Here is a 26824-nt window from a genome sequence, read left to right as displayed (position 1 = left end):
AAAATGCTGGAGATGTTATATGTTTATCTCATCTTCCCTGAGAACACACTGGGATTGCCCAGAGCTGTATTAGCTGGATTGCTAGAGAAAAGGTTAGCTAACTTGCTGGATCTGCTGCGACTGGACTGTATAATTTGTTCTTTACTGAACTTTATTGGTGAATAGCTGTCTAACATCTATTTGTATTGAATATGTAGATATTCATCAGTCTACATTTCAGCTTTCCATAAATGGAGACAATTTGGTTCCATGGCTACTTTCATTTCAGCTAAGATGACTCTAAACACAGAAGCTCAATGTCGTAAAAACAGAAGAGTTTAGAATAAAGGCATCATTAGAACTGATCAAAGTTTCTTTTAGGAGTCTACATCATGGTCAACATGATGTTTTGAGCATGATGTCTTTTGCAGGGTTAAATGTTTTGTGGACTGATGAAATGATGATGAAATTCTTAAGAGAATCCAAACCAGTGAATAACAGTGGAGGGAGTGTCATGATTTTGACCTCTGGGTCCTAACGGCTCGTGATCATTATGCGGAAAATACATTTCCAAGTTTATCAAGGTACCTCACAAAATATTGTGGCTGTCCGCAAACTGAAGCTCAGAGGTTGACAGCCGCCCTAAACATCCACATCTACCTCAAATTAGTCCAGGCCTTAATGCAACATACACGCGTGGAATAACCTCATAAGGCTGTTCACACCAGACGACCTAAGAAGATGAGCTGAAGAAATTTTGTGAGGGGAAAAATGCTCCAAAATTCCACTTGGATGCCTCGCTGTTCTGATCCACAGCTTCAGAAAACACTGGGTCATCCTTTTCATGACTAGAAAAAAAGAGGAAAAAGAGGCTTCAACCAGTTATTTAGATTAAACTTGTGCTTTTCCATTTTTAATACATGTCTTTGACTGATAATACTGAAATCCTATAGGGTCCACATACCTTTGTCATTGTATCTATGAAACAACAAAGTTCATGTATATCTTACAGTAAATACAGCACAGTACGGTCTTTGTCCTCATGTCATATCTGTTTTTTGCAGTTTGATGTGGATGAGAAGACCTACTTCAAGAACATCCTCAACAGCATCAAGTTCAACATCAAGCTGTCGGTCAAGAAGATCCACGAAGAGGTGGACAAGACAGCGTGAGTTGTGTCTCCTCACATCACACTACGGTAGCGAGCCACCTCATCTCACTGACACAAAGTAATTAGACAAGGTTAATACCTTTGAAATCTGGTGTGAGCTCATGCAGCTGCGACTCACACCGGACGCTGCAGTTACTCCTCTGTGGGTGTGTGTTTCTAATATGTTTGACATGCCTAACATGTGTCCCCATGAATCCCTTTTTAGTTTGACATATTTGTTGATGCGCCCCTAAATTAAACCAACAGATACCAAATCGACGAACACAGCTGGAGAAAATCCATTTGATTTACTTATCTATAGCAGCCAGGCAGCAGAAAGTGCTGTGGGACATGAGGTTCATTTTTCTAAAATAGAGCCCTGTACGCCTGGATTGAGCCTCTCTGCTCTGACAACACATTACAGTCACATTAGTATTCTAAGGTACTCAAAACAACTGTATCATTAGCTCACACTCAACGCCCTGAAGAGTTAAATCACACACTCCCCCTTTATCACCAAAAAGTGAACCTCTCATCACTCACTCTGTCTTGGGTGGGAAATGAATAAAGAGAGAATGAAAACACTCCTCCTCCTCCTCCTCCCTGTTTGTCTTCCATCCATCGCTCCACAGTCCACACAGAGTCATCAGTCTCTCACACCTAGAACAAGGGCATCTCACCATCTCAGTCAGTCATTTTGGGGGGTTTTGTGCCAATCGATTGGTGCGGCTTTAAGTGGATTACCATAAAGAAACTGTCCACGGTTTCATATGCAGAGAGGATCTTTAGCTGTGGGACCACACACACTGAATATTTCTCACCGGGGGGTTTAGAAAGAGATAGGCACAGGCATTTGGGATTCTGTTCAGGATCTGGGTGTGTTTCAAGTAGGTGATTTTTGTGTTTGTGTGTGAGAGAGGATCCATCTTTAAATCCTGTTTGTCTGACACTGTTTTTCTCCTCAGGTGGCTTCTCCCCCCTCAGGCCCTTAATGCCTACTACCTCCCCAACAAGAACCAAATGGGTGAGTACGTGACTGTTCATTATACATACTGATATCTGTGTTCTCTCTATCATCTGTCTCCGCACACAGTTCTCCCCTATTGCCATTCAGCACCTCAACATGGACCTTGTATTAGTCCCCCCTCCCCCTCCAAAAAAAGCACTAACAGTTTCTCGAGTTTTTACAGATCTCCCTCCCTCTCCTCTCCTCATCTTCTCCCAGGCTTGGCTTGCTGACTGTGTCTGCCTGCCTGCTGGATTAAGTCTCTCGTAGAAAAATCAATAGTTTGCTGATGCTAGCAGACAGGAGGAGTCGGACAAACACAGTCATCAGGCCCTTAGGGTCATTTTTTTAAAACCTGCACACATTATTTTTCTCACTTAACCCAGCCGTATCACTTCCTAGCTCCTCTTTTCCTGGTGGATTCATTTCGATGTTCTTTTTTCTTTAATCAAATGAATATTGCTCTCTTAAGTTGTGACCTTATCTCTTTGGTGTCCTACTGTGTCGGGAATCAAGTTCTGTTTGAGGTCAGAAGTTCAATTAAAGGGTGCTCCCTGACATTTGTAACATTAGTATTTCTTGCCTTCGTGAAAATTTATTAGGACGTCGATTTTTATGTGATTTACAATCTTAGGATCATTGTGTCGTATCGTTTTAGCAATGGAGAGAGAGATAGCATGTTGGTTCACATGAAACTGAAGCCCTGCTAGCATCTCTGTTGGGACATATTTAACAAGTTAAAGGTCTGGGGGAGAAAAAACAACGTGTCCTTGTTATAACTATAAATATAATATAGTATAATATAATATTGTTACTAGTGAACCTCTTACTCCTCTGCTCCTTTATAATGTGTAGATTGGTTGTATCAGTGGTTTTGGCTAAATGTCCTGTAAACAACTTAATGATAATACAAAGCTTATTACTTTAAGGCTGCACCAACTTCAAAGAGTAATAGGAGCAACAAATACCAGGAGATAACTTGATTTTTATTTATTTATTTTATCAAGGTATTTTATCAGTGGTGATTTAAATTAATTAAACTTCTTATTTAGTGTGTGAGGATAATGTTAAGAGGTTTAGACGACATTGGTAAATCCAACTTTCTCTGGGTGTACTGAGAGGTTGCTGCTGTTTAGAAGACTGATTTGTAATTTGCTCTTACTCTCTGCTGAAATTAATTCATTTGGGCAAAGGGAGAGACAACTGCTGTCCTCAGTAGCAGGGGTACAGTGTATGGATGTACGTATTTTACATAAACATGCTGCCTTGTGCAGCTTTAAGGCATCAGTGTTTTCCATTTTCTCCAAACTGTCATTTTCCCTCTAAAGGAGGCTGCATCAATGTGATGAACGTGAACATTTTCACTTCCTTCATGTTGTTGCTTTACCTCTCTTCCAGTGTTTCCTGCCGGTATCCTTCAGCCCACTCTCTACAATCCTGAGTTCCCACAGTAAGTAGCCCTCCCTCTGTCGCTGCATTTTTCTGCTCCCGTCCGTAAAGTGGCAACAACAGCACCACGGACACAACAACAAAGGCCATTAAAGGCTACGATAGTCTGGCAAGCCTCTGCTTCCCTTAGGTCCCAGCACACCTGATTAAAGCAATTTAACTACCCACCAAGAGCTCAATTACTGAACAAGGTCCTGCTAATGGAAGAGGTGTCATTGAGAGGTCGCCTCCCTAAATTTGAGTGTATCGAGTAATTTGATGGTGTGTGAAAGCAGATGGCTTCCCCGCCTGTCTCTATTAGATCTGTTTATCTGTGGTTTTCTCATTTTTAGTCTTAAATAGGTTATTTGTCTTAACGGTAAACTGATCATATTTAAATCAGAACAAAAATTATTTCATCTCCAGTTGTGTATTTTAGGCAGAAGCCTAAAATAATAAATAAAATGTACACAGGGTACTTCCTGGTTGATTGTACTTTTGTTTTTTGAAACGGCTGAAAGTGATTCATCAAACAATGCGGATGATTTTTAACTCATATCTTTTACAGTATATGCCAAACAAATGTACTCCCCCACCTTTAGTAGGCACAAATGTCAAATTATCAGCTCTATTAAGACAGAATTACCATGAATGAAAGAAGTTCACATCTAACTATGCAGTCAGTGTCCTCACGACTTTAGTAAATAACAAAGCATCACCATATATAGCATTATAAGCTTTGTCACATAATATGTGGTAGAGCTACTTTACTCAATGTAATAAAGAAGCCTTTACATGTAACATTAAATCATGATCAGCATACTTTAAGGCCATACAGCTAATACAGAAAAGGAAACTCACTCTACTTTACCAGGAGCCACATTTCCTGCTGGTAGGTACCTGCCCTTAGTCAGGTTTTGTGAAGACAGCATCTTTAAAGTAGGAAATTAAATCTCCTGTAATTACCACTTAGTCTATCTTTCAGTAAAGATGCAGTTTAGTGTGTGTTTTGGTCAGTAATTGCAAAGGTACTTGTAGATACAGCTCTATATATTTTATATTACTTCAAACCATTGCTGTCAAAGCACACTAGAGGTTTATTGACAGTCTTCCTACTAAAAAGACCATCATTCTTCTAAATGTATTTAACACAGCATAAAAGAAACTTAACTAAAATCACACTAAAATGAAAGTGGAAGACAACACAGATATGTACATTGTTTTAAGAAACAAGATTTTAAGTCTTTGTGTTAAATAATCATCTGTTAGTTGTGTTAACTTAATAGTGTCAGATGTGAAAGTTTACTCGTAAGTTTACTCACAAGTTTCAACTTTCTGCAATTGGATTATGGTGGCATGATGTAAAACCAAACAGCTGCTTGGAAGAAGGAAATAAATCCATAAAGTTCTATTGTGATTATGATAATGTCAGTGCAGTGTATCACTGAGCAGTGAGCAGGTAAACACCTGTTTTTCTCCTCTACAACATATCCTTTGTGAACCAAAGCTATTCACTTAGGAGCAAAACCACCACTGCCAGTATTGAGTTTTATTCTAAGCCAATACATACGACACACCATCTGCATTTATACAAACTCCCCACAAATATGAGATAATTAGACTTAGCAGCTCATGGAACCAAACTCAGATAGCTCTTCTGTATCTTCATTAGGGGTGATCACCACCACTTCCACTACCTGCTGCCGCGCATGCTAATCAATATTAATTAATGATTGTAGTAAAGTGTGTGTGCGCCTGTCCCCTTGAAGTTATTACTGCAGTAGCCCTAACCTCCCATAAACTCACTCTCGGTCTCTCACACCCTCACAGTAATACACACACACACACACACCCCCACTATCACGTCGAGTATAATGAAGCTTCAATCAGCCAGTTAGTTTAGCGAGCGACTCAGGCCCAGTGTGAGGCAGCGTATCGACTAGCTGTCAGAAAGTCATTTTCAGACGTAGCCATGTGAATAGCCCTGAGCCTGCCCTCTCATCGCTCTCTATATCTGCATGTGCGCCAAAGACAGCGCTCCAGCTCGGCCCAGGGTCAAGGAGAGGTGGAGCGACCCGCAGGTTTTCTAAAGCACAGGGATGGACGCATGCTGGGTGTGGGCCAGTGGGAGCTTAGACAAGGTTGGGAACTTGTATCAATAACTTGGGAAATGAAGATTTATGTTCAGGCCGCAGCTGAAGATTCCCAGTAGTGATTTTGTTCCTCAGACGTGAAGCTGATATTGGATGTTTTCAAATGAGTGTGGATAGAGAAATGTGGCAGAGCTGCTTTTTATTCAAAACCAATCTGAACTACATGGACCAAAAATGGGATCCGAAGTGCAATGTGTATTTTAGCCGTCTTAGCTAAATGGTAAAAGAACAAGGCAAATAGCTGACCGTAATAAGACACCTTTAATCATTCCAAAGGTAAATTTAAGTTTTAATGTTTTAACTGGGTGAGGTGCCATACAGACTTAACTCTGAGAACCTGTAAGAACATAAACATATTTAATAGTGAAACCACACATACTATAACATTTACATTCTTGTTGATATTACTTTAAAAAAAAGCTCAATACTATAATAATATTAAAGGGGAGTTAATTTTTTCACTTTCTGCTAAATATAGGCTACAGTCAGTCAGTTATGTTAAATTCTTACCTAGGGAGAGAATAAAGTCCACAAAAACTAGACTCGCTAACTAACAGGCTATCTTGTTTCTTTAATATAAACCATAACCAAAAGTCAGGCTAGCTTTTCATGCTAAGCTAAGCTTACCATACCATACCTGGACTCAAAGCTCAAATTCAGCAGGTAGATTGGAGAGGAATCTACTTCTATTTCTATAAAGATAGATTGCATTGAATGGATGCGTGTTGTGTTTAATTGCTTATAACTGAATGTTTTCCAGTGTTCATAGTTTTGCAGGTAATTCATGACTTTGTTAGTGTCTACAGGAGCTTCAAAGTGTCAGTTTTATCTCATGGTCTGATCCCATGTTTCTCTTTCCCACTGCCAGGTCACTGAACTACGGAGGAATAGGAGCTATCATTGGCCATGAGCTAACGCATGGATATGATGACTGGGGTAAGAATGACAACCTCTTCACCCACAATTCACGAAGTGCATACATTTCCAGTGTTCATGATTTTGATTTATACCCTCATCACTGCATTAAAGAGTTTTATTTCACAGAAACGGCACGGGCTCCCTGATGATTTGTGTAATTTTATGACATCTGTACGATGTCCTGTACAGCTGTACAGCAGAGATTTGTTTGAGCCACAATCTCTATAACTTTTATTTACAGTCAAAAGTGATGCCCTTTTTAAATACATGAACAGGATCCTGTAATGTGAAAATCCTGAAATAACTTAGCCACATGTTACTGGTGAATTTGTGCACTACCAGATTTTGGTTGGTTGTAAAAGTTGTTCCATTAGCTCACAAACTGAATACATCAGCCCAGGTTAACCCTGGATTTAGTATATATTAACAATATTTGACTCCCACAGCCACCGAAAAGTCTAAAAGGTGACATCCTGGGGCAGCTCTTTGGATTGTGAAGGAAAGTTACAGATTGTACGGTCTCCCTGCTAACACTGCCCCCTGCACTTTTGCCCTTCATCTTAGTGATGCAATGGTTCATGTCCCTAGGGGGCCAGTACGACCGACACGGCAACTTGAAACAGTGGTGGACAGAGGACTCCTACAGAAAGTTCCAGAAGAAGGCCGAATGTATCGTCAAGCTCTACGATAACTTCACAGTTTATAACCAGAGGGTGTGTTGACACGCATACACTGCACACGTCATTACTTCCATATAGTGTACATAATAGACATTACACAGACAAATGGGTTCAGTGATATTTGGACTGATATTAGGTTTATATTGAAAGCCATATATCAGAAACTCATTGTCTTCATATGATGCAGCTTGATTTATCGCTGCTTTTTACCTCAATACTGCGGCTGTCTGTGGGAGACTTCTGGTTACAAACACTCTTCATTACATGTATTGTATATACAACATGTAATGTATTGTGTTTACTCAGTCTACAAAAATAACCCTGAAGATGTTATCTTCAGAAATCCTACAGAAACCTAGTTTCAAAATTGTGGGGTATTCAATGAGTTAGTTAGGCTTTATCAAAATTGTTGAGTTGTTACATGTAGGATCCATGTTAGTGGATGAGAATGGACTAAAATGTATTTATATTAATAAAACTTATTTTAGTCCATTCTCAGGGATGAATTACTGAATGGTCCAGCTGACCCAGGAACTGCCAAAGCACAGCTCAGTTAAAACACGTAAAATGGCCAAACACTGGCAAAAGAACCAAGAGTAGACACAAAATAATCACAAACAGCTTAAACTGGTCAAAAAGTGACCAAAAACTGAAGATTTGTTTAGTGAACAAAGGTCGATTACAAAGTGACCAAACTAGACAAGGCGAATAATTTACCAAAACAAGACTAGTTGTTAAAAACAGATTAAAAAAAGTGTATGAAACTTGAACGGTCAGATGACATTTGGAAATTGTTTTACTTTATCGCCATGTGATAAGAAGATTGATATAAATCTGCATTTCACTTGGCCAGTTTAGCATAAAGAAGACATACGGGGTAACAACTAGTCCAGTCTGTTCGGAGTCTGAGCTTGTCTGATAAACTTATGTGACAACAAGACACTAGGTGAATTTTTCATTTCCTTGAACAAAGTAGGCTGAATCTCGTCTGTTTTTCAGGTTTTATGCTAAATTAAAAGACAAACGTAGATCTTGAAGTTATTGAATTACCTTGTAAGACCAGTAAACAAACAGATTTTTAAAAACAGCCATTAAAATCACAAATCCTAAGCAGAGAGGACAGAAACATTGTCTGTCAGTGTTCTTTAAGTTTCCTTTCTGTGTCCAGGTAAATGGTCGTCTGACACTGGGGGAGAACATAGCAGACATGGGGGGGCTAAAGCTGTCATACTATGTAAGTATATCTGATAACATTGTTCAAATACAGTGGCTACACATAAGTATTACAGTTTTCTATATCAGTATGTAAAGCCTCCGATTCTGTTTATTCTTCATAAACTACTGTTTTATTTGCATGAAAGTAAAGAGCAGAGGTGCCCTAGAATCGAGATAAAAGATAAACATTTACATTTGAATTCCCCTTCTTAGCTTGTGTTAGTTTTTGTGTGCGTGTGTGCAGAGGATCTGGGATGCTGCATAACTGAGGCCCATATTCTGTGTGTCGGTGGTCTATATTGAATTGTGCTTTGTGCATAAACAAAAGTACAAAGGGAATGAATAAAAGCTTTTAAGTAAATGCCAAAATGCTACAGTAGTGTCATAACACCTGTGAGTCATGTCGATCAGTTAGACTGGCAAGCAAACATCACACAGTAAATACTCCCTCTGGATTCAGACTTAGTTAAACTTAGAAAACCTTTGCTCATTGTGCTTGAGGCATCTGATCATAATCACATTTGTATCCTATCTGTCTGTGTCCAGGCATATCAGAAGTGGGTGAGGGAGCATGGTCCAGAGAGGCCTCTGCCTGGACTCAAATACACTCATGAACAGCTGCTCTTCATTGCCTTCGCACAGGTACAGAACTACTGCTTTTCATTATGTTTACAAGTTAAATCACTTCAGCTGCCACTCTCAGCTGGAGCGACTGATCATAGAGGGCAGATAGGAGTTATGTATTATCTCACATTAGCTGATGAAAGCATAAAAAAGCACAGTGTTGATGACAGTACAGTCTCTCTAGGCACCAGACTCAGGAGACCCAGCTCCTTATAACTATTACAATTCATTTAAATTCAGTGCAAAATGTAATAGTGGCAAAATCTAGGCACACTCTTTAATACATTTCAGTGTTTAGCGCTCCTCTTTCTTTTTTACAACATTTCTCAGAAGAAAAACATAAGAGTTTTCATGCGAGTCCAGGATGAATGGAAAAGCTTTTCAAATGCCACCTCTGTGTTTACATAAAATTGCTGGTTAAGTCTGCAAGTCTGCACAGCAGGCCAACAGAAACTGTAATGACTTTTTAAATATCTGACTAATTAACAACGGTTTTGATTATTAAATAATCTTCTGATTTTCTGAATTGTTTTAGTAAAATGAAAAAATTGTAAAAAAAAAAATAAAAAAAAATAAAAAATCAGACAATCCCAGACTCTAAAGTGGTGCCTTCAAATATCCTGTTTTGTACAGTTGAAACCACGACATAATCAATTTACAGTACTTGTTCACAGAAACATGAGTGTGCATGTTTTCCCATAATAGAAATTAAAAAAGCAAATGTTAACATTTGAGAAGCCTGAATCGTTACTGATTTTCTGATAGACTCACTTAAGTGCCTAATTATTTCAGTTCAAGAGAAATAGACTAATCGTTTCGATATCTGGCAGGTTTTTTTTACCCCGTTTTACAGTAGTGAATTTTATTACTATGCTTTAAAGGACTGATTCAGGATTTTACAAGTTGGTTTGATTAGGCTGTCTAAATGGATGCTAAAACTGCTCTGGGGAAATACAACCTTCTCTCTGTGCAAAATCAACTCCAAAGTTCACTTTGAGATTCATATGAAACTTTCCAAGCTACAGCCTACATAACATAAAGTAGTAAGACTAGTAGTTTCTGTGTTAAAGGACCTTCTAGTGAGAAAAGACAGCTTTGCACAGTGGCCTGTGTGTTACAGTGCAGTCATGTTAAAAATAAAAAAAGAGAAGCATAGAGAAATCTCAATATTGTATTAAGACCATTAATATTATGTAATTAACGTGTAAATAGCATTTTATTGTTATGGCTAACTTATTTAACGGTTTAGTCCAGTGGTTGCAGACCTAGGTTTAGGTCACTCCTAAAATAAACAAGAAATAGTTGGGGGAATGTTGTGCTACACAGTTTGAGGTTTTTTAACAGTTATTAATTTTGTCTTTGTAGAACTGGTGTATGAAGAGAAGATCTCAGTCCATCTACCTGCAGCTGCTGACTGACAAACATGCACCGGAGCACTACAGGTACATTAAAACAGCTATAAAGTCAGTGACGTTAAACATCTGCACGTTGCTTTTACATTTATTCACAAGAATAATTTTCAAATCAAATATGTGTAAAAACAGTAACACAAATGGTTTAGTTAACACGTACATGTTCCTATTCTGCACTTTGTTTCATCCCCTGCAGAGTGATCGGCAGTGTTTCCCAGTTTGATGAGTTCGCCCGTGTTTTCCACTGTCCGAAGGGCTGCCCGATGAACCCTGTGGACAAATGCTCTGTATGGTGACCTCCCCGCTCAGCTTGTTGGCCTTGGAATGAGCTTCACAGCCTCCACACATGCAACCTGTCCTACATCAATCATTCATCAGCACCATCAGGATGATACAGAGTGCATACAGCCTTTTCTTGCTCATAAAGGATACAGGAAGGAAATGTAAAGTTTATGCAATTGTCCATTATCAGAACTAAACTAAAGCATGGGTCATATGACCTACATATATTATTTATACTTTTTTTCTATGTTTAGATTTATTTTCAAATCATCTATTTTTGTATTTTAGCCGATATATCACACGCATAATGCATAGGACTCGTAAGCTATTTAGTTTTTAATTAAGCAACATGTTTCCTCACTCGTTTCTCTTCGTTGTAGCATCAACTAGAAAAAAACATCAGAAGTACATCAGATAAATTAAAGAGCAGTGATTTCAGTCCCTAATGTAAACTGGACAAGGACCGATTCAGAGTGAACTGCGATCAGTAGCATCCTTGTGCCTGCCAAAATGTTGGTGTTCTTTCAGTTTGGTATTGGAGTTGGATTTGTGTTGCACTGCTGCGCTCTTGTGGCTGCAGAGAGTAATGGTCACTGTTCAGCTGTCACGGCTGGTGTATCGTTTGCCTGCATTGGTCTCTTGTTACCGTGAGTGTTTGTATGGTTTTTAAAATTTGTCAACTTTTCTAAAGCAAGAAGGTTTTTCTCAGGATTTGTAGCAAAGTGCAGCGTCGTACAGAGGATCTTGTTCTCCATCTATAGTACATTCAACTCTTCAGCCTACAGAACAACCACAAAGGAGCTCACACATTTGGATGGATGGAAAAACTGGCATCACCCCCACTGGACAAGCTGATTTAGGAGTCCCTATTATTGAAAGTTGAACAACCTCTGCTATTGGATTATTCGAATCTGTTCCCTGAAGAAATCTGAACGATCTTAAACAAGCTGGGAATCAAGTGAGAAGGAGATCGTGATGCTGCATCATACACTCACAGTTAACCCACCAAATAACAGAAGCCACTCTGTGCAAGTATGGTAGATGGAGAATCATATTATTAGAAAATACTTTTGTATAAAGAATCTGTTGGTACTAAAAACAAGTCTTTGTACAGTGGAGAAGTATATCAGATGTTACGGCTGTACAGTTTGTTTTGATGACGGTGCATGTTTCTCCTGTGACCAACATGAACTTATGATCAATATATATATGTGGAGGACAACACACAGACTCTGCAGCTGCTAGTTCACATGTGGCTGTTATCTCTTCCTCTCTGTTGGTCACTGTTTAATGTTTGAATAAATACAAAGGATCACTGTGTTTGTGTGTTGAGATGTGCAACTTCTGTGTGCTGGTGATTATCAGTGTGACTGTGTTACCAGCTGTGTCCCTCAGTGATGTGAGCCAGTTCTCTTGGTCTCCCAGCGTTGGATGGTAGAAGTCCACCTTTCCATCTCGGTCTCCCATTTGCTCAAAACCTGCAGCAGGAGTCAAACAACACATTTATAGGAGTTGTACAAAGGTGTTTCAGTTAAATATTTGTTTTTTTACAGACGTCCTCCTGCTGTAGTGAGAACAAAGCTCAAATTGTAGAGTGGAGATCGTGTGTTGGTTTAATGCAGCACATATATGTAATCCATGAGCATGACTGCAGTGGGCACTACAGTAAATGATCCTGAAGATTCACGTTCTATCCATCTCTGGATCATTTTGATCCGTCAGGATGTACAGAAGTTACTGCAGCCCTGAGAGAGATCTATTTGTCTTCCAAATGAGTACATACAGCTCTATTGACTAATCCTGTTTTAATAGTCTCTTTAGCGTGCTGGAGCGAAGCAGCTTCATTACAGCTGCAGAGCTGAACCAGATACAACACAGGCAATTTCCACTAATGTCAGTTTCCAGTGGTGCAGAACAACTTCATCTTGTTTTTTAAGCTTTGTTTTGTACGATCAAAGATCAAAACAGCGGCTTTTCAGAAAGCAAAGACTATTTTGTTTGCAGTTTGCTAATGTTGCATTTTTAGTTTATATTCTTAAATAACTCCAAAGAAATGATCAGTTAGTTAAATGCAGTTTCATCTGAATTTAGTCTAAAATAAAACATCCAAAACTATACATTTAACAATTTTAAATCAATAGAATATGTTAATTCTGAACATCACTAAGCTCAGAGTCAGATTAATTTAATTGAAAACATCAACAGCACCATTATGTAACTGAAGGTATCCCCTAAAGAGTGGTGGGAAAAACAATCAAACTCCTCCTGATCTCTCTTTGTGTGTATCTCATATTAAACTTGTCATATCATCAAACTAATTCTAACCTAAAACAAAGACAACCTGATCAAACATAAAATTCAAGTACTTGTAGGCCTCAGTTTAGGTCCATTATCACGACTCGTGGGACCCGTAACTGTACAAAACTGCTGAATGTGTTCTACAGATAAGTCTTAAGGTTTCAGTGGCTTTAACTTGAACCCAAAGGACGTCAAGAGAACAGGACTCAGACGAAAAGAAAAAGTTTTGATTTAGGAAAAAAGAATGAGATGAGGACTCACCTGTTTGGGGTTCATCCTGATCTCCTGGATGTTCCTGTCCATCTGCTCTTTCTCATCCTCTTCTCTCTGTTGACACAGCGAACTGAATATTTATAAGGTTCAGTGCTCAAATGTTCACCGTTCCTGGACAGAAATGGATTTGACTTTAAGATTCTTCCTTTGTGAACACCCTGGCTGAACGTAACTCTATAAGAAAAGCTTCATAAGATCATACAATCACCAATATTCTAATAAATACTGTACTGTATCAATCAATTGTAATAGTAGGTAATTAAGACAAGAATGTCTCATTTCAGGTTGTGTTTTACAACCTAATAGCTGAAGGAAGCAAAAATGTTGATTAGTCACTACCTTTACAAACTGCTTCTGGGTCTTTACTATGAGTGAGGTGAATTAAAGTTACCTCAGCTTTCTCAAAGTTCTCTTGCAAACTTCTGTTTCTCTGTAGCTGCTTCAGCTGGTTCCTGTGCCCTCTGATACAAGCGTCATGTTTGGACAAGAGCCGCTCCAGCTCGGACACCCTTTGTTCGAGCTCCTGATTGGTCTTGGCCTGGTCACCCGACCTTGTTGATGAATCCTTCACTGTCATTTTCAGCTAGAGGAAAACAGGAAATTCACACACAAAAAAGAAACTTGAGAATGACAAAAAGACTGCTCGTATATGTTTACCTGTTATTTTACAGTGATGAATCATCAGCTTAGAAATGTTGAGTAAGAGACTGAGACACTGTTTAATCAGCGACTTTACAGTGCAATATGGACTATTTTGGATATGCACACACACCTAATTTAAAGCCAATATATTTTATGCCAGTTAAACATTACAAAATAAAAATGTCTTTGTGTGGTACCTCATAGAGTTCTCGATGCAGTGTGTTCATGGAAGATTCAAGATCTTCTCTGTTTTGTTGCTTTACAGAAGCCAGCTCTTCAGATAATCGACTTATCTTTGACTTAGCTTCATACAGCTCCTTGTCTCTGCAATATGCAGTGATGCCACACGAGGATATCCTTAATACAATGTCTTGTATTCACATTCATGTTCTTCACTACATTGTCACCAAGCTGTTTGACAGTGTACCTCAGTGTGATCGTAGCCTGGTACTGGTCTCTAGCCTGCTCCAAATTCTGGGCCAGTCTCTTGTTGTCAACTTTAGCTATCTGCAAAGACTCCAGCTGAAACACACACACATGCATTGGTCGTACTATAGTTGTGGGGACACTCACTAGCATAACAGACAGTGCAATAACATACCATAATCTCTGGGTTCTACCTTAAATATAACCATCACAGCTAAATGCTAACAGCTAACCCTAACCTTAACCAAGTCTTAACCCTCAAACCAAGTTTAAGTTTCTAGGACCAGCCAAAATGTACTCACAGTGGTATTAAACTAAAACTCACACACACTCTTAATTATAAAAGCCTGTAGTGAACAACCCCCCCCCCCAGCATGAACCACGTCAACTTTGAGTTCCCATAAGACACAGTAGATTATATATGACAACTTCATTATATTTTGCCTAGAGCCCAGTACAGCTAGGTTATAATACTACATTCCACAAATAAAAACATAAAGCAAGTAAACAACACAGTACAAGCAGCATATGAAATAATGCAGGTTTCCTCCAGGTTTTGTACAGAGACTATCAAGGCTTCAACATTAGGTCCATGAATGAGACAGGACCTGACTTTGTCAAAGACAAATTTCACTTTTTGCTGAGCAAAAGTACTTTGAAAACATAAATAACCTTCCTACCAGTCAACACACTATAACCCATAATAACAATGTGAAAATATATTTTTAATGAGTTAATTAAGTAGAAATCAACAACTAAATTCTAAACTAAATTAAGTATTGAGATCTTTTGCTGTAGACAATCCTGAGTGCCGTCAGGTACATCCTGTCGGATTTCATTGTTCTGACACTGCATGTCAGGACAAACACCAAGCCACAAAGTCCAAGAAAAACCTCCACAACAGCATTCTGTAGTAAGGCATAGATCAGGGTAAGAATATAAAAGCATTTCTAAAACTGAGTGGTCTGACTAGCCAGAGTTGAGAGAAGGATGAATGCAGCTAAATACAGAGAAAACCTGCTCCAGAGTGACTGAGACTCATCTCTGACTGTACATGGGTGGCCAAACCAAAGTCCAGACCTAAACCATGTAAATACACGGAGAGCCCTGAAGATCACAGATCACACACACTGTCAGGAATTGATAGCCAAACCAGCTAGTGACATACTGGTTAATTCGTTATATTGTATTATATTTATATTTCCACATTCCTTGGTATTGCACAATTGTCTCATCATACAACTGCACAGAATGCTTAATAGTTGCCGGTTTTGTTCTGTAGATTTTATTGTGTGCAATTTTTTTTCTGCCTAGTTCTGTTAGATGTGTATTTTTATTTCCTGTGTTATTAATATTATCGCCTGCATGTGTATATATTTTGGTCTTTTTAATGGCTAGTGCAACACCCAAATTTCCATTCTAGGATTAATAAAGAAAGTGTCTATCTATTTATCTATCTATCTATCTATCTATCTATCTATCTATCTATCTATCTATCTCATATAGTCACCTTGTAAATAATATCCTTCTGAGGAAACAGTGAATATATATATATATAAATAGTTTGTTAATGGAATAAATAATGGCAAAATATAACTTCAAATATAAATTATTCAAGACATACAGTATGCATGCAGATTTCTTAACAGTGTTTTAAACCAACATAACTCACAACCTTAAAATAGAAATAGTAAGATTTCTTACAGCTCTGTTGTTCTTCCAATGAGAATATGTCAGGAGTCGCTGGAGTTTCTCCACCTCATTTTGATGTTTTCTGATTTCTCTCTGAGCCTGCAGCCTGACAAATGAAAAATAACACATTACATCACCAATCACACAGGTTTTTATGATCCCGATATGCACATTGGGGTTTGCAGCTGTTTCAACAAATATTTTTCAGGAAAAATAAGGCTGGTATGTCAGATGTAGAATCCACTGACCAACACTAATAAGATCCTTCATGTGAATGGACTGTGCAAACGTTTAAGCACTCATTTAACAAAACCACCAGCCCGGTTTTTGGAAATATCCTCACTCAACCTTTATTGCCTATAATTACAACACCCCGGTCACTAAAAGTGCAAATAATGCAAAAATAGTGCTCAAGTTCACAACTTCCACTTCTGTAGGCTTAAACTACAATTCTAACAACAATACAGTATATTCCTAATTTTTCCATTTGTTTTGTTCACTTTCATGTGTCACAGTTGCAGAGTTTACACCATAACATTATCCAATTTACTAAAATATCAGGAGTTCGTACATTTTAACCCAGTAACTTAGTTTAGCTACACTTCCGTTCACACAGGTGGTTAGCGTTAGCTCATGTTAAACAACAACAGCATTAAAAGATGATTAAGGTCTTTTAAAAATACAGATCCTTGCTCTGATGATAGTTCCAGTAGTATTTTAACTAACTGATGACAAATTATTTCATCCGCAGCACAATAAAAGTATTTTTAACTTATTCCCCAAGTTATGACGGTTTGTTACCAAGGTGGCTAGTCTGCTAGCCGCCATCTTTGTTTGGGTTTTATCCAGAATCTCAACTTTAGAAACGTGTTAAAAATGTATTTTATCGTGTTGACTGATTATTTTATTATCCAGGTGGTCCAAGCAGAGTATGTGTGTTTATAAACGAAAGACCTTTTTTATTTTTCAAATATTGCCCTTTCAACTAACGCTACTTTATTTTGGACTTACTAATGTTAAGCTAACGTTAGCTCTGTGAACCTAATCTTTGCTAACACCTGAGGGGCACAAACGTGGGGCTAATAAAGCTCCAACTAACACACCCCTGCTCAAATCACAAACGTGAAATATCTACTATTATCAAAATAGGATAATAAATGAAATAACTTTCATCATTACAACTAAAAACAGCTAGCTAGCAGTGGTAAAGTGACTTAGCTAACGTTGAGAACAATCGTTAACTAGCACTCTAGCTACAAGTGGCGGAGCGTTAAACGTTAGTGCTTGTTCAAACTATAGGTTTATATTTAGAAGACTAGTTAACTCACATTTATTGGTTTTAGTATTCACTCCCACGGTGACTTTATTTGACTTTTTCTGCTCTCCGAAAAAACATACTGCCTTCATCAAGCTCAGGTGGTTCGTGGTGCGTTCACGCTACAACTTGTTTCTCTGTCAGTTCATTCTCATCAGCTCCCTGAACTTTCCAGAGCCCCAAACTCAAAAATGACAATATTATTAATTACAATGTTATCCATCCAAGAAATAATACCTTAAAGGAACTGTGCATTTCATATTCCTTCTTCAAATTATGGTTGCATTATATCTCCTATTTAGTGCCCCATGATGTTTAATTTTTATTTCCTGTCGATATAGTTTTGACTTTAGGTGTCACTGAAAGCAGCATCTGTAAATCTTATCTTCCACTTTATATTCACACATAATTACAGTTATCAGTCTATCAGTTTGGACATTTTAATGATTTCTCATTGTTTGCAGCTTTCACATCTACTCATTGAGTAGTTTTAATAAATGCAGTTCTGACCTGTCCCCCTTGAGTGAGGCCAGCTCCTGGTCTAGCCCACCTAGCTCCTGATGCAGGGTCTGGCTGTTGTGTTGGAGTCCAGACTTAAGTTTCTCATAAGCTGGTTTGTTCTCACCCAGATCCCTCAGCATCTTACAACAACAGAAACACACACATACGCCACATTACACACACATTAACTGGCATTTAGAGTATATATTAAATATTTTAGGTCTTTTACCTGTTGCTGCTCTAAAGTATCCATCTTTCCCATGAGCCTCCTGTTCTCATCCTGCTGACTCTGCAAGGCTGAGCTCAGAGATTCTGCCTCTCGCTGACAAATGCAGGTTCAAAGACCACCATGGACAGTGAGTACTATGATCAACTATATATATATGAGGTGGGATGGTATTGTAGCTGCTCCTACTGTACCTTGGCCTGGATAAGCTGGGTCTCCATGCTGCTCCTCTCACCCTCCAGCTTAGTAACAATGAAACACAACTGGACACACAATAGAGGAGGTTTTAGTTCTTGCTGCAACACTATCCATCCAAAAAACAGTACAACATTTTTTGAATCCTCCAGGTCTTTCTTTATTACCTCCTCCTTTTTCTGGGCTGTGTTCAACTCCTGCTGCAGCCTCTCACTTATTTGCTCAAGTAGTTCCCTCTGAGTATCTAACGTTTCTTGTGCAACACAGGAACTCTGCAGGAGCTGTGCGTTTTCACCTTTGAGCTTCTCTCTGAAAAAAAAAAAGATCTTTCATATCTACACAAAAGGTAATTTAAAGACTCATAATACATACGGTATGTCCTTATTGTCTGTCTAGCTCTACTGTTCTCAAATGCTTCTACAAACCCACCAACATATTGGAGGATGCAGTTTTGGTGCTGGATTGTATGACGTTATACTAATTATACTTATCATTGTTTGTGTTATTTCGTCTGTTGTTTCTATCAGTGATATTAGGCTAAATAATAGAAACACCTCTATGTTTAATGCAGAACAGTTCAACAACAGAACAACACACAACTCCAAAATAAACCTGAATCAACAAATCCCTAAAACAGTTTTTATTACCTTCATGAAGGAGGATTTATTGCTGGACTGTGTATTAGACTGCATTCATTTCAGCTTGATGTACATAATAAACTGGTGCAGTTTTTCCATATAATATTAACATGAAGTGACAAATAGCATCTTGGTACCAAACAATCATTGGAACTTTTGTCTGAGGTATTGTGTGATTAAAAATAGAGGCGAGAGGCTCACAGTTCCTTCTGCAGGAAAAAATTGTCTGTCAGCGCCTCCTGCAGCTCGGTATGAATATTTCGTCTGACTGTCGTCAGCAGCAGGTCTTGCTTGTGCAGTTGCTGAAGCACCAGATTTCTGTCTGCCTGAAAAACAACAGAGAAAGCAAATGATCACATTGTGTATATTTATGTGTGTATGTGTACCTTTGAGTTATCCTGATGCTCAAACTGCTTTTAATTCTCGGCTGTGAGTGAACACAGGGAAGAACCAAGCTGAACAGTTACAGTAAAAACTGGACAAATAAATGGGCAACACAAACACTCTGAATGAAACACGTATACACAGTATTATCTAACCACAAATACTGTATCATATGCATTACAACTATACATGAAAATAGTAAAAATAGTATTTTATTTTTATATTATTTATTGATTTTTAACTTTGTCTACTTACTTTCAGTTCTGTTTTCAACTCAGAAATACAAAAGTCCTTGATAGCTGTGAATACCAAACACAAAATTGTAGTTCAGCACCAAACAGCATGTGTATCACTGGACAATAAAATATAATATTATATTATACATATAATATCATTTCAGTAGAATCTGTGTTTATAATAAAGCTAGAAACTAGAGTAACACAAGAAAAACATAAAAACTGATGACAAATATTTAAAACTTTCATTTACATTTGGTCATTAAAACCATAACCATAGTTAATTAATAATAAGTTGTACACAGTACAATTAATTTATTCTGCAAAAACATCAAGTTGTGCTTCGACATGGCAAAGCTGGGCTAGATGTTTTCAATTAGTTCAACATCCTATTAAGCTAAAGTGCCAAATAATTGTCTAGTTTCAGACTCTCACATATGACAACTTGCTGCTTGCTTGTGTCTCATTTCATTGTAAACTGAGTATCTTCAGGTTACTTGGACAAATAAAAACTTTGAAAACTAAAACTTTTCACTATTTTCTAACATTTACTGACTTTGTAATTCAGTTGTTACATGAAACTCTTTTCTTTCACAGCTTTCAGACTGAGGCTTTAAATACAGTAACTACAGCATCAAGCAGCATAAGATCGGACCATGAAACTGACCAAAGAGTCTGAATATGTTTTTAATTTGACAGGCAGCTACTGGAAAACACTGTTATTTGTTTGATCTACAACTACATTTTTCCTTTAAAGCCGTACAGTGACATTCTGTGACTGTTTTTTCCCACACTAACCTATCTGCTCTTTGAGTTGCTGACAGTGCTCCTCCAGCTGTCGGCCCCTGTATTTTTCTTCCTCCAGCTGTTGTCGATTTTTCTGTACATCGACGAGCAACACCTGGCAATCCGACTGCAGCCGCAGACTCTAGGAGGCCAGAAACAGACAGTATGTTGGCTGGTGTTTACACATGCTCATCACACTGTGAGCGCCCTGACAATGTACCTGTTTCCTCTCCATCTCCACCACTCCCTCCATCTCTTTGACCTGCTGGAGAAGCACGCTGTGAGATTTCAAGGCTTCGGCGGAACTGGTGGACTCCTGACTCATCCTTTCTTTCATCTGACATTAGAAAGGTTTAGCATGGAATCAATATTTTTTATTTTTACACTGCTGATACAATAAATGCTTAACAATGAAGGAAGAGTTAAATAAATTCAAGGAATTAGACACTTGCCTCCATAAGTTTCTCTCTCATCTCTAACTTGACAGCTTTCAGCTCCTCAGAGGCAAAAGCCACATCCATCTGGTGAAAAAAATAAATGATAAAATTTACAGTGTGTATGCACCAACCAATACAATGCTCACTCCTACACTAAAAGCACATTATTTTGCTTTGTTTTTTATTGACTAATTTAAAAAAAGCAGCTCAAAAAAACAAAAACAGTTAAACTGGCAATAAGAGGACATGATATTCTGGTGATACTGCAAAATACTGTATATACCATAAGGTGATTTTTGAAAGCAAAGTGACTTGTTCAGTGGTTTTTACATAGTTTTAAAAACACAATAGAAATCAAAACAGAGGTGAACTGTAAAAGTGTTACCTTGGCAGCAGTAGCTGCCTCTACTGTCTCACACAAACTCTGAACCTCAGTGCGAGCTCCATCTCTATCCTGATAGGCCTGGTAAAGCTGGTCCCTGAGCTTCATCACGTCTCTCCTCAAGGCCCGGTGGTCCTCTTCACTGTCCTGCTGCTGCGTTGCCAGTTGCTGCTTCAGATTAGCTGCAAGGTAAAATATAGAAGAGACAAAAACCTAACAGTTCTGCCTCAGTTTTCACACAGTTGTTGCATTCATACTTCTTCAATTAACTAATTTCAAATTGTTTAAATAGAGTGTAGATCTCACTGCAGCTGTATCCTGATAGCAGCTGAAACTTTAACACATCAATAAAATAACATCACGGTTTCCATTTATCTCACTTAGTTAATAGGATTATATATATCAATCATTACCCTTCTGAGAAGAATCCAGCCCTCCCTCAGTTTCCAGACGGAGGATGGCGAGTTTAAGGGTCTGTAGTAGACTTTCCATGTGATAAACTCGGCTCACTAAAGAGCCACACTGTTGCCACAGCATCTTCTCATCTCCCTGAATCTGATGAATCTTCAGTGGGCTTAAAGGCTGTTGAGTGGCATCCTTTGTCTCTGCAGAAGTCACAATTTGGTCCCTTGATATTCCTATTGCAGCCAAGTCTTGAATAGGAGCTGCAGCCTCCTTCTCAGTCATCAACAGGCGCTGCTGTAGAAGACACAGAGCGTCTGTGGCTTCGATACCAGCACTGAGGGACAGAGAGGCTGGCCGGGAATTTACCAGACAGGGACACTGGCAGCAGGTAGGGTGGTGGTGGATGCAGGCAAGTTTTTAAGCTCGATCTGCATCTTCTCAGATCAAGCTTAAAATAAATGGTGAAATATATATTCAACAAACATACTGCACATGCATACTCTACTTTAAATGTTAGTCAAACTAAATAAAAATAATCAATTGAATTGAATTAAATAAAATTACAGCAAACCCACTACTGTAGGCTATATATGGTCCAGCATATGGTGATATCATTCAGACAAGATATCTCCTCTTACTAAAATAGACGTTTGAAACTTTCTTGTAATGTAAAACACGTTTTTCATCGGTTTTCTCCACTGTTGCTTCACTCCAAATACAACTCTGAACAATTTCCAATACTGTAAATGTCTAGCTACTAACTGAAGCTAGATAAACTACAAAGCTACCAGCGTTAACTATAACCTATAGCTTTCTGAGAACAAACCACAGCAGCATGGCAACTCGTGAGTCTTCGCAAACACGATACGAGCAAAACAAAACTATAGTATTCATGAGATTAACATAAATAATCTGAAAAATTGGCTTTTTTCAGGTTTACAGACAAACCAGCTGCTGTCATCATAACAGTCGCTACTTCCGGCATCTGTCTCCATAGCGACACGTCTTCTTCTTCTCTGGGTTTTTGAGGCAGCCTGCATCTTAAAGTGTCGCACTGCTGCCACCTGTAGGTTTCAGTTTATACTGCGGCGCCTTATTCAAATTCTCTCCATGTCCTGGATGTTCTCAGGATGTTTTGTACATTTCTTCTGTCTAAGCCTGCTATTCAAAATATCCTGTAGGTCATTTCCCTTTTAAACTCTCCTCCTGAAGTCTTCTATTTCACGGCTGTACCTCCTGCATCTTAGTATAACATGTTCCACAGTTTCTGGCTCTTGACAGTCTCTGCACATCCCCCTGGTAATTAACAATTTCACATTGCTACCTTATCTACTTCCTAATTTCCACACAAATCTAATGTCCATACCCTGACTTACTGCTTCTGAATATAATGGCAACACTTTTAACATTGAGTCCTGCCTGTTCTTAGATGAACTTAATCTAATACTGTTTATTAGACTGTTAGGATTTCTTCTCGTTTTTACTCCAGTCTTATTTTATCTTATTTTAATTTAATTTAAATTTCAATAATATGTGACTGCAGATTTAAAAACATATTCTGTGGTATTAAATTATCTAGGTGACGACCAGCACAACAGCTCCATCAAATAAAATCGATAAAATCAATGAGGGCTACATTATTATTTATGTTATGTTTAAATTATATTGTTTAATTGTTGTATATAATTCCTTTTCTGTTTCCACCAGTGTGATGTATTAAACTGAAACGACCCTAGAAATCCTATGTGGAGACATTTGCGCCTTTCTCTGGCAGACGAGCTTCACAACAGCCCAGATGAAACAGATGATTTCACTTTCGGTTTTAATGAACTGAGACAGAAAAGGTGAAGTCAGAACCTTAAAGCTTCTATTGTTCGTGAATCATTATTTCAGGTTTTCTGACTATGGAAAAAGAGGAGGCAACACGCGTCTGCAGCCAGTGGTGAGCGTCAACTTTACACAAGAAATGATATTTAAAGGTTTGGTTGTTTAAGGTTGTTTTGACCATTAACAGGCGAAAATACACAACACCGGAGGCAAACTAATATGGAGTCACAATTCGGCAATGCTGTCAGTTCTGTAGATTATTTACTAGAATAATTTAGACGGCTGCTTTACCAAAAAACACCGCACATGTTATGGAGCACTGATAAAGTCCTGCTGGACGTTTTATATTATGTTTGTGTACAATCGGAACTTCAAATACTGCAACAGTCACCAGGCAATATTAAAGTACTAAAGAGTGATTGAAGTAGTTTTTAAGTGTTGCAGGAGAAACCATTAACTGTTTCACTTTCAGTCCAATATGGCAGATATGAAGCTTGTCGGACACCAGTTCAATGACTAAAGTCATTTAGTGAGTCAGTTGTTGACTCTGTCAGTACATAATGTACTACAGTACTACAGTACTGACACGTAGTATTTCATGCTACAGTACTTAGTATTCCTCTTAGCTACATTTCAATAGGAAATATTATATATCTACTCTAATACTGATATTACTTTACCAGACAACTATTCTCATTAGGGTTTTAAATTCTACATGCTTAAAAAACAGAACATGTTTTCAGATGTCTCTGTTTGTCTCTGTTTCTCTCTGTTCGTCTCTGTTTTGCAGAGATTTCCCCTCAAATCGGCTCTAGTGGTTTTATTTTGAGGAACTTGTTTGATAACGCCCTTAGCTTTAATTACATTACCCATTCACTGTGGCATCGTTTCAATAAGCTTCTGCAATGTCAACATTTATTCCCATCCGTTAATTTTTGGCAAGATCTTGTATTGATGATGAGAGAGTCGGACCGCTGAGCAAAGTCTTCTCCAGCACATCCCAGAGATTCTCAGTGGGGTTAAGGTCTGGACTCTGTGGCCAATCCATGTGTGAAAATTACGTGTCATGCTCCCTGAACCACTCTTTCACAATTCAAGCCCGATGAATCTTGACATTGTCATCTTGGAATATGCCCCTGTCATCAGGGAAGAAAAAATAAATGGAAACTTGGTCATTCAGTATATTCAGGTAGTCAGGTGACCTCATTCTTTGATGACATAACGTTGCTAAACCTAGACCTGACCAACAGCAGCAACCCCAGATCATAACACTGCCCCCACAGACTTGTACAGTAGACACTAGACATTATGGGTACATCACTTCACCCTCCTCTCTTCTTACCCTGATGCTCCCATCACTCTGGAACAGGGTAAATCTGGACTCATCAGACCACATGACCTTCTTCTATTGAACAGTTCTTAACCCAGTTTTAGTGGTTTCATCAATCTCCTTAGATGTTTTCTTTGCTTGATTCATGCCAATAATTTGACTCTTCTGAAACAGATTAACATCTTTTCCACGACCACAGGATGTCTAACTAACATGTTTTCTGACATGTTAAGAAATGAGAAGCTACTCACTGCATCAGTTAGGGTTAAATAACTTGTTGCCAGCAGAAACATAATCATCCATGCAGTAACTAACCAGTGGGAGGCTCTTACCTGCTTAGTTAAATCCAGGTGGTGACTTTTTTTGGACGGGTGGTGTATAAGTGCAGATACAGTGCAGTTTTGATCCATATTAAAAAAACAGAAGATGACAATCTTAAATTCTTTTTAAGCCACAAAGAGGTCGCAGAGGCCAATTTCGATCTGCATGAAACACACTGCAGCCGCTTCTTATGTGTCTGTCCTGACTGTGATGAAACAGTTCCCAGAGACCAACTGAACCAACACAAGGAGGATCAGCACACTGTGGTAAGTCTGTTTACACACACACACAACACAGTGCTGTGTTCTCTGTGTTTTACAAGTGTCTGTTTGCAGGTGAGATGCTCCAAGTGTAACAAGAAGATGGAACGTCGATTCCTAATGGATCATGAGGTGAGTCCAGTGGTGATGATGATTTATTGCCATTTGTTTGTGGTGTCAGGGAGCAAGTAAAGTACTTTATAGGTGAATTATCTCTTCAGCACACGAGACATCATGTGTCAGTTTAAAAAACTGTACTTACTGTTTAGTTTTTATCCTTCCCCATGGCACCTCCAAATCTTCATAGTTCTTTATTCACAGTAATAAAACTCAAATGTATCTATGTACCTGTGTTCTAGTCTGATGAGTGTGTGGAGCGCCTGCAGACCTGTCAGTTTTGTATGCTGGAGCTGCCGTGGAAGGAGCTGGACGAACACTGTCTGGCCTGTGGGAGTCGTACAGAGCTGTGTGGGGACTGCAGGCGCTACGTGAAACTGATGGACAAGCAGCAGCATGGCTTAAACTGCTCGGCTGCACAAGATGATTTAACTCCTCCTCAACCTGCCAGCAGTGCAACAAATAAGAGTGAGGAGATACAGGATTCAGCACAAATGTCCAACCTCCAAACTCATTTATCTGATCAACGCTTACTGTGCCTATTCTTTTCCCACAGCAAAACAAACTGTGGGATGTAGCAGATGTATGGCAACATTCCCAGCGGATGTTATAGATGAACATGAGGTATTAACATATATAGGTTCTCCATTAACTAAACATAGGTTTAATTTGAGGAATTATGCAATACCATAAGAACAACAGCTGTAACAGTCTAAAGTAAAACCCTGGTCTGTATCTCCACAAACCAGCTGAAGTGTAATGCGGCATCAAGGTGGGACCATGAAGAGGCTCAGGCAGAGGAGGACGAGAAAGAGGACAATTTCTTTCGGCAGGTGACCAATTCTCAGCTAAGCAACGCTAAAGCAATCTCCCTGTCAAACAGACCCTACAGTAGCCACAGGGGTAATAGAGGGGATCCAAACGAGCTCAGCACCTGCCCACACTGTCACCTGGCTCTGCCCGTCATCACACTACGCTGGCATCAGGTAACATTCCTGGATCTCACATGATTTGTTTATATATTTCCAAAAATGTTCCAATCACGAGAGGTTTCCACTGTGTGTGTGTTTTAGGTGAAGTGCCAAAGATACATTCACCTGAACGAGCAGCAGGTGAACTCCTCAGAAGGAATATGAAGCTTCACAGATACACAGATTTCTGATGAAAATATCATTAGCAAAACACAGATTTGGGTTGCTGACATCTGATTTTAGTACAGGCCACATTAGTACTTGTTCTGTTTAAGTGAAGGTTTACGTTTAGTTTTTACAGCAGTGTCATTTGCT

General features: G+C 38.7%; 3 protein-coding genes across 8 annotated transcripts in view; 2 read left to right on the top strand and 1 right to left on the bottom strand.

Moving 5' to 3' along the window:
• The window catches only part of LOC113164688 (endothelin-converting enzyme-like 1), a 32156-nt gene extending 21262 nt beyond the window's left edge, over positions 1–10894 (top strand). Inside the window, exons 10-18 of the mRNA XM_026364090.1 lie at positions 1044–1147; positions 2095–2153; positions 3534–3585; positions 6585–6652; positions 7223–7347; positions 8483–8548; positions 9076–9171; positions 10519–10595; positions 10762–10894. Coding sequence (XP_026219875.1) covers positions 1044–1147; positions 2095–2153; positions 3534–3585; positions 6585–6652; positions 7223–7347; positions 8483–8548; positions 9076–9171; positions 10519–10595; positions 10762–10861 — 747 coding nt within the window. The 3' untranslated portion in view covers positions 10862–10894. The remainder of the gene's footprint in view (positions 1–1043; positions 1148–2094; positions 2154–3533; positions 3586–6584; positions 6653–7222; positions 7348–8482; positions 8549–9075; positions 9172–10518; positions 10596–10761) is intronic.
• Positions 520–22636, bottom strand: ccdc150 (coiled-coil domain containing 150). 5 transcript variants are annotated; one of them, XM_026364120.1, is made up of 18 exons: positions 21692–22636; positions 21282–21460; positions 20912–20980; positions 20680–20796; positions 20472–20601; positions 19693–19736; positions 19255–19379; positions 18583–18724; positions 18415–18483; positions 18224–18316; positions 18004–18134; positions 16191–16284; positions 14488–14582; positions 14258–14384; positions 13810–14001; positions 13407–13472; positions 12227–12325; positions 520–827 (listed from the first exon to the last, which is right to left on the bottom strand). In XM_026364120.1, the coding sequence occupies exons 1-17, from the start codon at positions 21963–21965 to the stop codon at positions 12239–12241; spliced, it is 2034 nt and encodes a 677-aa protein (XP_026219905.1). In that variant the 5' UTR covers positions 21966–22636; the 3' UTR covers positions 520–827; positions 12227–12238. The 5 variants fall into 5 exon arrangements, with proteins under 5 accessions (XP_026219905.1, XP_026219896.1, XP_026219923.1 ...); XM_026364111.1 differs by lacking the exon at positions 520–827 and adding an exon at positions 10709–10835; XM_026364129.1 differs by lacking the exon at positions 520–827 and adding an exon at positions 10902–11233.
• Positions 22637–23487: 851 nt separating this feature from the next.
• Positions 23488–26752, top strand: xaf1 (XIAP associated factor 1). Of its 2 annotated transcripts, none has more exons than XM_026341359.1 (7): positions 23488–23625; positions 25292–25427; positions 25497–25553; positions 25781–26006; positions 26098–26162; positions 26288–26524; positions 26612–26752. In XM_026341359.1, the coding sequence occupies exons 1-7, from the start codon at positions 23588–23590 to the stop codon at positions 26672–26674; spliced, it is 822 nt and encodes a 273-aa protein (XP_026197144.1). In that variant the 5' UTR covers positions 23488–23587; the 3' UTR covers positions 26675–26752. The 2 variants fall into 2 exon arrangements, with proteins under 2 accessions (XP_026197144.1, XP_026197136.1); XM_026341351.1 differs by having other exon boundaries at positions 26095–26162.
• The last annotated feature ends 72 nt before the right edge of the window (positions 26753–26824 follow it).

Source organism: Anabas testudineus, chromosome 13, assembly GCF_900324465.2.
Source record: "Anabas testudineus chromosome 13, fAnaTes1.2, whole genome shotgun sequence".
Classification (NCBI taxonomy): domain Eukaryota; kingdom Metazoa; phylum Chordata; class Actinopteri; order Anabantiformes; family Anabantidae; genus Anabas; species Anabas testudineus.
The sequence above is the reverse complement of the archived record's forward strand: the minus strand, read 5'-3'. Positions and strand labels throughout refer to the sequence as shown.

Coding starts and splice junctions, on each gene's coding strand:
- ccdc150 (XM_026364120.1), bottom strand. CDS start 21,965: ATGACTGAGAAGGAGGCTGCAGCTCCTATTCAAGACTTGGCTGCAATA. Junction 18,135..18,223: donor ATACTTTAGAGCAGCAACAG/GTAAAAGACCTA, acceptor TGTTGTTGTAAG/ATGCTGAGGGATCTGGGTGA. Junction 12,326..13,406: donor TCAGGATGAACCCCAAACAG/GTGAGTCCTCAT, acceptor CTCCTGCTGCAG/GTTTTGAGCAAATGGGAGAC.
- xaf1 (XM_026341351.1), top strand. CDS start 23,588: ATGGAAAAAGAGGAGGCAACACGCGTCTGCAGCCAGTG. Junction 25,554..25,780: donor GATTCCTAATGGATCATGAG/GTGAGTCCAGTG, acceptor CCTGTGTTCTAG/TCTGATGAGTGTGTGGAGCG. Junction 26,525..26,611: donor TCACACTACGCTGGCATCAG/GTAACATTCCTG, acceptor TGTGTGTTTTAG/GTGAAGTGCCAAAGATACAT.